The sequence below is a fragment of the Gouania willdenowi genome, chromosome 21, assembly GCF_900634775.1.
Source record: "Gouania willdenowi chromosome 21, fGouWil2.1, whole genome shotgun sequence".
NCBI classification, from domain to species: domain Eukaryota; kingdom Metazoa; phylum Chordata; class Actinopteri; order Blenniiformes; family Gobiesocidae; genus Gouania; species Gouania willdenowi.
In genome coordinates this window covers 17,455,391-17,467,620 of record NC_041064.1, presented here as the reverse complement: position 1 = coordinate 17,467,620, position 12,230 = coordinate 17,455,391, and the positions used below count along the sequence as shown (strand labels likewise).

The following is a 12,230-nucleotide window of genomic DNA, read 5'->3' as shown; positions in this document are numbered from 1 at the left end:
ATCTGCACTAATTCAGACTGAAACATTGCAGCCCCGCCTTCTTTGAAATACCAGACAGCCATTGGCCAATAAGTCAAACGGTGCTATTAGAACTTCTGTCATTGGACAAAAAAATCTGTCTGTCGGCCGTGATTTAAACAGATGAAATGTATTAATAAGGTACTATTTATGTACCGCCACGCCCTTTTGTGTAATTTTGTATAGCCTATTTATGTTGTTGTTTTGTGTGTTTTGGAATGGTTTTGTGTTTACATTGTTAATTTGAATTTATATTGTTTGTTGTGTTGTTTCATATTCCTTTCAAATGTTGTAAATGTGTTAAACAAAAGCGTTTTTTAATAAACTGTAATAAAGTTCACTCAAATAAAACAGGTGTGAAAATATAATCCAGCTTTTTTATAACTATATTTTGTTAGTTTATTAAACCCATGATTAAATAACTGCAGGAAAAAAAACAACTTATTCGCACAAACATTTGATGTATACTTATGAAAAATATTGTTGAAGATGTAGATTATTTTGATGTCAACATACTGTATAATACATTTTTTTTTTAATACAATCCATTATCTTGACAATGAATGAAAATGCCTCCTACTCCAGTTTGGTGATGAGCTACTGGTGCCTAAAAGTATACTGTAAATATTATCCTAAATACCTTTTATTTAGCTTTTTTTCCCCCGTTTGAGTGTGTAAGTAAAGTTTTTTAATGATACAACACCAGGAATCGTACAAAATGTTTCAAATCAATTTATTGCAACATAGCACGTGTTTACAAAAGTGTGATGTAACATCAGAGTAACAGCACTTTGAAATAAAAAAGCTTGTATTATTATAATTTTTTTTTTTTAATGAAGTGGCTTTGTTGAAACAAAGAACACACATCAGTCAGTAACTTTGTCTCTCCAAGAGACTTTGATTTAAATGTAAAGCTTGTAAAAGTGGCCCTGTACAAACTTGTCAAAGTAAAAGTTACAAAAATTCCCTTTCTTACTCTTACTACAAATTCTCTCTGTATATATTCTTTTACACTCATTGATAGAATTGTTTTGACATGCACAAATAAGGCCTGAGAGTACAAAACGTCCTTATGAAAAGATGTTGTTTGTGTAATTACATCACAAAGTCGAGTTCACTTTAAGCAAATAACAAACATTACGGTACAAGTTTTCCAGCAACAGAACTGAATAGATGGAATGAAAAGGGAATTTTCCTCAACCCCAGAATTAGAATAATCTCATTGAAATCTCCTAAATAGTAGCACTTTGACCTAAACACTCACTGGTTAAACCTGAATGGCGACCGTAGATATATCCTTAACTTTGAAACGTACAGCACTCTGCTGTGGTTTACTAAACCGTTCATTTAAAACAGCAAAATGGTGTCATTTGTGAAACACTGATGACTTGGAATTGTAAATTTAAACATTAAAAAAACTCTCTACTCATGTATATCTTTGTATCACATGGACATATTGGTAATTTCTGCTAATGTCTGTTTTTTTCCCCATTGGGTGATCAAGATTGTAACATTTATTTGAGAGCTGATAAATAAATAAATCCAAGCATCGTGAGCTCTCCTTATTGGTTAAATTACGTATAAAACATTTGATGTACCGGTATTTACTCCCAATATGCCCTGTTCTTTAGTTTACTTAGGGTTAATTTAAAGTTAAAATGAGCAGATAAATGGTTTCCTAAACTATTACTATTTGGGAGGAGGAAAAACGTAAAATACAATACGACTGTAATACAATACGAATAAAAAAATATATGCAACAACAACAACAACAACAACAAAAAACAGTAAAATTGTGCTTTTGTTTCGTTGACAACTTGTAAAATAAAAACAAGTTGATTTTTGCTAGACATGAACTTGAACTCCTAACAGCATGCAGACGGGTATAGTGAATACCTGCCTTTAACAGAGCCTCTTTTATCCAAACACTGCTGATCAGAAACAATGGCACTGCACTCGAAATGTAACACATCCAGCAAAGGCCTTTTCTCATACACTAGCTGCCTCAGTGAGGGAAGGCCTGATGGAGAACATGAATACACACTTACTCTGTTTAGTCTATTCACTGATATATATATGTTACAAATATACAAAGAGGTTTTCAAATACATCTTTAAAAACATTTTTTATATGAAAGAAACAGACATACATAAGCTCTACACATGTTGCTGAGTCAATGTACAGGAATAAAAAATAAAAAATAATAATAATTGTACCAAGACAACACACATCCTCTCCAGTCACACAAAAGTGCCTTTTTTTAACCACAAGTCTTTGTGGTTTATTAGTGTCAATGTTCATTTTGACAGAAGAATTCGATTTAGTTTCAGCCACAGCCATTTGACTAAAATGCAACTTAGTTTAAGTCCAAATTCACCTGTAGTCATTGGGACTATTTCAGTTATAGTCGAGTTTTAGATAACTAAATGCATTAAGATTTTAGTCGATTAAATCTGTTACAGATGTAGTCAAACTAAAATATAAAGCACAAAAGTTTATGCATTTTTAAATATCAACCACGTAACAAAATGAGTTTTGATTGTTAACCTTCCAAAAAAGAAACTTAGTTCTGATTGGATTTCGTCTCACGTGAACATTATAGTTTAGTTTTCATTAGTTGAAGAGAATAACAATGTATTTTTTGTTCTTGTCACTAAACAAAATCTGGTCGAGACAACTAGTGTTGAACTCTTCGTTCAGTGAACTTTCATGTAGAGTCATTCATTTCTACAGGTTTTTAAAAAATATGGCAGCACTGATGAATTTTTCCTGGTCATTTTGGATAATTTTACCCTAGTCTGCTCTGGTTGAACATGTCCATCCATTTTGAATACATTCAAATATATTTGTTGGACTCCCATATTCGATAGGAAGTGTTACGTCCAAATATATATCCATAATATATGCCAAATTCTCCTACTTTTAACTGAACCTCAATTACCTTCTAACTGTACAAGTGAAGTAAGTGCTTTACGTATCAACCTCAGCATCAAATAATCCTGTATTCATTTCCTTTTTAGATTCCAGCTCAGCTGAAACATAAACATTCTGCTCCACTTCTACATCCAAATAATTTGGCTTTAACCCTCGTCGTTGCTCAGCTGTACAAGACAGTAAGTAAACTATCTACAACTTGACATACAAACTTTAAAAGAACACAATGCTGTATAAAGTAAGGATTTTTTGATTAAACACATCTCCCCTTCTAATCAAGCTTAATATATTAGCAGCTTTGACAACCATCAATTGTGTGGAAGCCGTAAAACAATACAAAATATCCTTTTAAAATCAACAACTTTTTGTCTGACTCAAAATAAGTTGTTGGCAGCATCTTTAAAAACACTTATTGGCACCCTTTTTTTCCCAAACATACGGTAAACTGTTAGCTTATTTTTATTCTTATGTTTACATTAAAGACACATAAGGCTGCTTGTTGTAGTCTTGGCCATGTTGAATAATAGTTTACCTCAGAGTTCATGATTATTAGGTTAGTTGGTAAGTGTTTCCCATATTTCTTGCCCTGCCTTAAAACTGTCAAACTTAATCTTACATCGCAGATAACAACAAGACAGGTGATGCTCCACTGGATAACGCATTATTGCTTACATGATAAGACATCCATGAGGTGTCCAATAGAGAAGGCAAAACTAATTTTCAACAACTAAAATTAAAGTAAAAAAAAAAGAAAGCATTAAACGTAAATAAAGAGATGACAAACTTTGGAGTTAACTTGGGCAAACTGCTTGAATTAGCGGTTCTGCCTGGAAGTTATTTTTGTAATTTGACGTCCTTCTAAATAATTTCTTTCAAAATTGTCAAGTTTCTTAGTTCTCAAGACCTCTTTTAAAACTAACATAAGTACAACCATGTGTCGTTGTGTATCGAAGCTGACACGTTGGCCTGTGCAATCCATCCAGCATCGTCATGTAGCTTTTGTTTATGATTAAACTTGCTCAACAAGAAGCTTTTTTAACCTGGCAAGAGCCAGATTGATGTGTAGCCCCTCCCTCTTACTCGAGTTCTCCACATCGATCTGGGTCTGTGTCTGGCGAATCCTTTCGGAACCAGGGAGGGACATGAACAGAATGCTTGAAGCTCCTGTCCACCATTATTTGTTTTAGCCAATCACACCGTAACAAATGATGGTGTCGTCATCGGCATGCCCCGCAGAGACGCTGCTACAACAACAACAAGGCTCCGCTGGTGAAAACTTTCTTTTGGGATAGTAATGCTGCGGTCATTATGTCTTTGAGTGACTTTTTTGCAACATGAGTATGTGAGTTAAGGGCACGTTAACCATCCTCATGTGTCGACATCTTTCTATTTTGATTCAGAGCTACGCTAATAGCGGTAGCCCAGCTAGTTCCTCTTCCCGCAAATGCGCATGCGCCAGTTTGGCTTTGGCGCTTCTGCCTTCGTCACACCCAGATATCCAGCCCTAAACCACAACACTGCCTCATGATTGGTTCTAACCGTTCCCGTTTGGTTTTCGAAAGGCAAAGGCGGGAACAGCACAAGATAAATCCTGGTGTTTATGAACACCAGGAGAACCCATCTTGCAGACAAGGTTACAAGAAGCTGTGTTTTCTATCTAAATGTCCAACAGAAGAGGAAGTAGTATAATATCATTTGAAATGAGGAGGTTTGGGGCAAACATGGAAGTCTAGCCATTAAGAATAAAACAGTTAAAGTACACGAGGGGAATGGAAATGCTACTTGGCCTGGCTCGACATTAGCGAGTGAAACTATTCAGTTTTATGACAGTAAAGGTCTTTAAGGGCTTTGAGTTCTTCAATAAGTGTTTTGTTTTGGTTCTCCAGAACAGCCACTCGGTTCTCCAGACACTTTACGTACTCCTTCTTCTTCCTGCGACATTCCCGCGCTGCCTCTCTGAAGGAAGGCGGGGGAAATGTATTTGTATAGTGCATTTCATACAGAATGTGCTTTACATGATCAAAAAGTGCAACAGAAATCATTCAACAGCTTAAAAATCAATAAGAACAATAAAATCAGCAGTAAAAACATTAAAGGAAAAGACGTCCTTTGAGTTTTGTTTGTGATGAACATAAATACTTCATCCTAATGTTGCATTTACACAATCCACTAACTCCACTCCTGGACTTTAGTGATGTAAATCTTTGTTCCCTTTGGTTTCTAGCAGTGGGGCAAGCATCTCTATTAGTCATACCTGTTCTTCATGAGACGAACCTCCCGTTTTCTGGTGACCTCCTCAGTGGCCCCGTGTGTGGGAAGGGCAGGTGAAGAAGCCATGACCACCCCAGAGGTGATTGTACTGGCAGGGGCTGCTCGAATCTGATAGGCCTGGACATCACCCGACGCAGCTGCACAGAGCATGCTCGTTATCTCACTAAAGATTTAGCCTTTGCTTACATTTTCAAACCAACATCCATCATTTTTGAATTATATAGCACTTTTCATAGTGTATTGTTCAATGCGATCAACACATATAAAAATGCATTATATGACAGAGAAGACTCTTGCTCACCTTGGACCACCACCTGGTTACTGGGAACCAGTATCTGTTGACCATCACTGGTCTGTGCGTACTGTAAAATGGTGGCTCCAGGCTGAGTAGCAGCAGTGTTGGTCATTGTTAAAGTCTGAATGCCTTGGACTCCATCTGTACCGTTATTGGCTAATTGAATAGCTCCGCCCTGTGTGATTGCAACTGTTGAGATGGACACAGAGAAGAAAGGCAAAATGGAGACCAATGATTGTATTAAGAACTCACAATATCCCACATGTCAGGTACCTTTACTTTACCATAAAATGTGAACATTACAATCTAAGCTGCTTATTCTAAATTAAGAATTAGTTTGTGTGACTCATAGGGTCCTAATATGACAATTAAAATCCTGATAGCTGGATTACTGATTGTTTTAATTCCAGCAAGTTATTTTTGTCTTTTTGAATAATATGTTATGGTTTAGGAATTACGGGTTACGGGCAGTTAACAGTCAAAACATGTCAGAAGATCAACGTAAGAAAAAAGTTGTTTGAAGAAATGAAACCTTTAACTTATTACTGATTGTTTTATTACTTACTAAAAAAATACACCACAAATTCACATAAAATGCATCTCATTTTATTGTCTAATTGTTTTTTTCATTGTTTTCTTCAACTATACTGAAACAACATTAAAACTCAATGCCAATAAAGGCAATAGGACCTAAACTAGGAATAAAACGAATGTGATTTTAGTCAAAAAGAAACACTGGACAAAGACTCACAAATAGAACCACAAGATAAAAATATTTTTAGCTAAAAGGAAAAATTAGCAGACCAATACTGTTACAGACTAATACTGTTGATTTATTCAAACGAAATTAGTTGACAACAACTAGACTGACACCAAAATTTTTTTGTCAGGATGTTCAAGTAGTGTCAAGTTAAGTCGATTCTCGACTGTTGCATTGAAATGACACAACCCTGTGACCTTAGGTATGACCAGCTTTCACCTACTGTATTGGCCGCTGCTGGTCTGGTAAATGGGTGTGGGTACAGTGACGGTGGCAATGGTAGGTGTGACAGCAGCAGCAGATTGGTCGTCCTCGGCCTTTTCCTCCTCGATACGTGGAACAGCCGAAACGTCGGATGAAAGGTCGTTGAGGATTTTCCTAAAAGGAGGAGAAACAGTCGGATATTTATGGTCATTGAGTGGAGTTTAATGAGCAGTTGGCTTAACAGAACAGAAACTACTACAGAACTTGAGATAAAAGCAATGCGAAAAGTCATGAAAATCCTTTGCGTTTCAAATAGCAAATATGAAAACATTGTGTTATCACATTTTTTTTACTGATTGAAAAAGTAAGACTGTGAAACTACCGACCTGTACGATGGACGCCGTGATAAAATCTCTCTGCGCTTCTGAGAGTCAGTAAGACTGTCTACTGACTCTTGTGAATCTTCACTTTCAGCTATGGTGGAGGTCTGAAATACAGATTCAGAAACTTAAACTAAGTCCTTTGAATACTCCTACTGTGAAAATAGAAACTGTGCAGTGTCACTTTCCCCCCACCTGTATAGTCTGGATGTGTGGGGACTGGATAACACTGGGCTGTGCAGCCTGGATGACACCATGAACCTGAACCGTCTGTCCATTAGGGAGCTGTACCAGTGTGACTGTGGGAGCCGTTCCTGTAACGTGTCCTGCTGCCATTGATACCTACAATTCAAATGTGTTGTCACTATTAGAAAAAAGTGCTCATGTTTTTCTAGGCATACCAAATGGACATTTTTTTTTATTGTACTCATGTCACCTTTTTGTTTTAACTAAACCTCTAGTTTTGGCTGACCAGCCACTGGAGGGAAAACTTAAAAAGAAAAATACCTTGATTATGGGGGGGGGGCTTCTGGAGCAGTTAAAACATGCCCAGTCTATGGTATAAAATCTGCAAAGAACAATCTATGCTATGCTAACTACCTGCTCAATACTCACTATAACTTTTTATTCACAATTATCTCAATCCAACCTACTCAACACAGATTACAGACTCCACAGGTGCTAGTTTTTAAGAAAGGGGCGGGGCCAACAGCAATGGTTTGTGACGTAAGAAGCCTCTGAATGTCATAATCCACAATTCTCAGCAAATAGCTAAATTTGATTGTAATAGTTGGGGTTTAACCCATAGAAGTCAGTCACTCTTACATTTTTACAACAAAATACACCAAATTGAAATACTTTGACTAAAATATGAAGAGTTGGTCAAGTCGGATCAATCAACAATAATACTTCATACCCAAATACATTTGTTTGCAGCAGGAAAAAGTGGATTTTGGGGTTTAGTTACTCTTTGTTAAATTATCTATAGTGACAGGCTGACAACACACGTAAAATGTCACAAAAACACAATAAGTATGAATCTGTGACCACACATTATTGTGCTGTATGATGTACACTGGGTTACCTGTGCTAAGGTAGCAATCTGTGCAGCAGTGATCTGCTGACCCTCAGTCTCAGCCACTGCAGTCTCTGCCACCACCTGAGCCTCCACTGCTGACTCCATCTTCATCGGTCGAGCTGAAGAAATATATCTCATTGGTTAAAACTTGTGAAACTGATTGACATACTGCTGTCAAATGTTGAAGTATACTGAGTATTTGGTAGAAAGTTTTGTTCTAGAATTTTTTTTTTGGCAATTATTTGCCGAAAATACTGTAATATATTAATTATAGCTGAGTTATTTTAACTTAATTTGGGTAACAAATACATGGTTATTTCTGACACAATGCGGTTTTGGAGCAAAGAGTGTGGTGCTCTAATGTAAATATCACCAGAATAAAAATGACTTATGAGAAAAGGCAGGGGGGTCGGGGCCATGTTACATTTTGGGTCGTTGTTACATATAGTGTATCGGGCTCTAACAAGGTTTGATAAAATTATATTACTTAAACAGAGAACAATAGTCAGCAACAGTAGGTTTGAAAATTACATTATACATTTTCACCTTAAACAAAAAAATATTCGGTAACACTTTACTTGAAGTTTTATACATAAAGGCGGACATTACACTGTCATTATTATGACATGACACTTGTCATTAACATGACTAAGGTGTCATGACGACTGTCAGTAGGTGTCTTTCATTACCCTAACCCCTAAAAATGCCAAAATACAACACTTAATGGCAGTTTAATGACAGCCTTCATGACACCTTATTCATGCTAATGACAGCGTAATGTCAGCCTTATGTATAAAACTTCAACTAAAGTGATACCAAATATTCTAGAACTGAATAAAGTGAATGAAAAAATCTAAATAAAGACCCTGAAAACATTTCAATTATAGAAAAAACGACATAATCTTAGGCTGAAAGGTCAAAAATATAGTGAGCAATGGAAAAAGTGGAAGGTGCTTAAAAATGGCAATAAGGGATTGGGTTTGTTATTTGCATGTAAGGATATTGCAACAAGGATTATTTTATTTTTTCTTCTTTTTTTATTAGTATGACTATCATGATTGCTTTAACTCTTTTAACCTTTGTTATTGTGTGTGGGTTTCTAAATGTATTTGAAAAATGAAAAATAAAAATACAAAACCCTGAAAAATAACCTCAATAAATGCAATTAAATCTATAATAACAATAATAATAAATATTTATTAAGTTGGAGATTTTAGATGCAGGCCAATACTTGTATTTTCTTTCTGTTCAACACCGCTGTTTAACTCAATAACCCATAACCATACAACCCAGTAATGCACCTTAACGTTGGTGCTGGTCTAACAATTTAGTTTAATTGTACGATACCGTAGATATTATGTTGAAGGTTAAAATGTATGCAACCAATTGGTTAATAATAAATGGGTGAGTTTTACTCATACCTACTGCTGCTGACTACTGTTCTCTGTTTGAGTAACATCACTTGATTAAGCCTTTTCTAACATTCCACACTACAAAATAGGTAATAAAAGTATGTATGATTCGTGCTGATATCATAACGATCAATATCGTTATCAGCCGATACGTGAGGCAATATCGGCATCGTATCGGAAGTGAAAAAGTTCTATCGGGACATCACTAATACTCTGTCGATATCGGATCGGGACACCCTAGATTATACTGATATTATTAACAATGATACATATTAATAAAGGTTTAAAAAAAATGATAATAATAATAATAATAATATTATAATGAAGTAGAAGTAAATATAATTTAAGTAGAGGGTAAAATAGGAATACATTTCAGATGATGCAGATACTGTGTGACTATGAGGGGAATGTGTTGCACTGTGCAGTGATAATGCTCATGCTCAGTTGACTGGAGGCTGATCTGGGCTCGGTGATCTCACACTGTGCGTAGCGTCTCTCCGCTGCATGATTGGCTTCACACGTTTCTCCCTCTGCTTTTCAAAAATCACTCAGACGCTCCGTGTGTGACAGCACAGAGGCCACGTGGCCGGGAAACGCCCCCTATCCGCGCGCCCTGGCTGCATTTTCCCACAAAGCTGTGGTAAATGTGCAGGCCTGGACCCACGGATAACTAAATATGATCAAACCTTCCTGTCTGAGATGTACGAATTTTTTCACTACATTGATTTAACACATAACTTAATACAGCAATACCAAAGAAAATGCATGTAGTGAGGTATTTGAGGAAAATGTACATGAAGGCCAAAACAAAAACAAAAAAAAAAGAAACGTGATATTCTGTGAAAACAGTGCAAATCTGCTCGCATTCAGCCGCTACAATGACAGCTTCCTTTGATAGACTGTAAACACTGAGTGCTTTTCAACTTTAAAGATGGATCCGCACTTTGTCTGTCACCACTGAGTCCAAACGACAGCCACACATTTGGGAGAATTTCCCCCCAAACAGACGCAGCCTCCCTCCCTCCGTCCTGCTACAAACACTCCGCGGCGCCATGATCTCTTTGTTTCCAGCGTTCCGAACCCGACCAGACCGACACCTCCTGTGCCCGCTAACCGCCTCCAGGAGCCCCACACACCGCACAGCCCTTACCGATACAGACTCCCTTCGTCACTCCCGGGCCTCCGGAGCTCCACTTTTATTCTGGCCGACACGTAAGAGCCCGCGTCAGGCTACACCTCTGTGGCGTCACCGGGAACAACAACACGGAGATTGGAGAAGGACGGGAAAGCAGATGGCGACGTTGAACGGAAACTACCGAAGTGTGCACGGAAAATACCGGAAAGTACCGAAGTCTGGAGGAGACTATTTACTCTAGTAAAGATGTTTTTTGGGGAAAACATACTGTTGATTATGCTTTACAAGCAACATATTTTAGGTTCATATTTATGATAGGGGAGGAAAACACGAAATAGCCACATTATTTTAATATCCTCACTGTTTGCAACCTATTTTAAGGGATTACAGCAACATTACACAGTACAAATAAATAATGACGATTGATACGTCAATAGCCCACAGACTATGGGTACGTTTTCCGGACCTTTTCTACATAAACGTAATGTGTCTTTATCTTTTTACCGTGTCCTAATGGCCGTGTAGTAATAAGACGCCTGACTCAAGAATTCTTCCTTCTGCTGCCGTGGGTTCAAATCCCACTTTTGTCATATATATTTTTTCATTTTAACATATTTAACGCGGCATTTTCCACCTTTAAAAATACATATATGAAAAAAATAAACATTTTAGGGTATTTACTGGGTTCGGGTTAGGGCTTAAATAAAAGCGTTAGCGGGGTAGCTAAAAAAAAAAAAAAAAAAGAGCTAAAATACAACTGACGGAACTTTAAGTCACGTGGTGCACCTATCATGTCACCCAAACTAGCCAATGAGGGTCGCTGCGTATGAATGGATAGGCATTGTGAGACTATTCATACGTTTCCGTATCAATAGCCATGGCTTATTGTAAACACTTCGATTATTACATCTTTTTATTCTGGTGAAAAGAAGGAAACAACATGTTTGTGTTCCATGTCTTACTAGCACTAACTCAGAGATGGCCAACTTTTATCACAACAAACAAATGTGATTGTCTGATCCAAGGGCCACATTATCATTCAACATTCATATTAGAATTTAGAATCATGACCAATATGTGCATTAATACAGGAAAGGACAGAGGGTTTGTGTGTTTTGATGTCATTTTGTGTAATTTAGTTTGCTGTTATGTGTATATTTGTTTTAAGAAAATTGGTATTTGAACAGGTTTAACTCATGGACTATCACTTAAGGGAATGTTAGATTTTTGCTATAGGCTTTATGGAATAACTGCTGCTACTAAGTTAAATTGTAGTGCAAAGCAGCCGAATAAAAGAAACATAAATAAATCTAAAAAAACGCACACACACACACACAAAATCACACATGGAGAATGACAAATTTAACAATGAACGAGTTATCAGCTCGATCTAAGTAGCCGGGAGAAATGAGTTCTACAAATGTCTGCCAGTTAGATGAATAAAATTCCAGGTTCTATCATTAATTTTAAACAACACAGATTGATTTAAATGAAAACACAAAATAAAATTAGATTTGAAATAATAGTCTAATCACATAGTTGGAACAAACCATCAACATGTAGTCAAATGTTAGACACAAAGATGTTAACTTCTCAGGAGTCGATTAAAGCTGGGGATTTAAATGACAAAGATACTAAAATTGATTGTTAGAAGTAGAGTTTGGACAGAATGATTATGGTCCAAGGAGCTCCTTCTTAGTGGAGAACCAGGTTGAATGGTCCAGCTGTAGGACTTCAATTCAT

The 12,230-nt window shown here is 36.8% G+C and overlaps 1 protein-coding gene across 1 annotated transcript; it reads right to left on the bottom strand.

Annotated features, from left to right (window-relative positions):
• Positions 1-4,414: 4,414 nt before the first annotated feature.
• On the bottom strand, positions 4,415-10,639 carry creb1b (cAMP responsive element binding protein 1b). The gene is made up of 8 exons (XM_028435975.1): positions 10,503-10,639; positions 7,947-8,059; positions 7,058-7,204; positions 6,869-6,969; positions 6,502-6,656; positions 5,525-5,707; positions 5,207-5,360; positions 4,415-4,908 (listed from the first exon to the last, which is right to left on the bottom strand). The coding sequence occupies exons 2-8, from the start codon at positions 8,049-8,051 to the stop codon at positions 4,764-4,766; spliced, it is 990 nt and encodes a 329-aa protein (XP_028291776.1). The 5' UTR covers positions 8,052-8,059; positions 10,503-10,639; the 3' UTR covers positions 4,415-4,763.
• Positions 10,640-12,230: the final 1,591 nt, after the last annotated feature.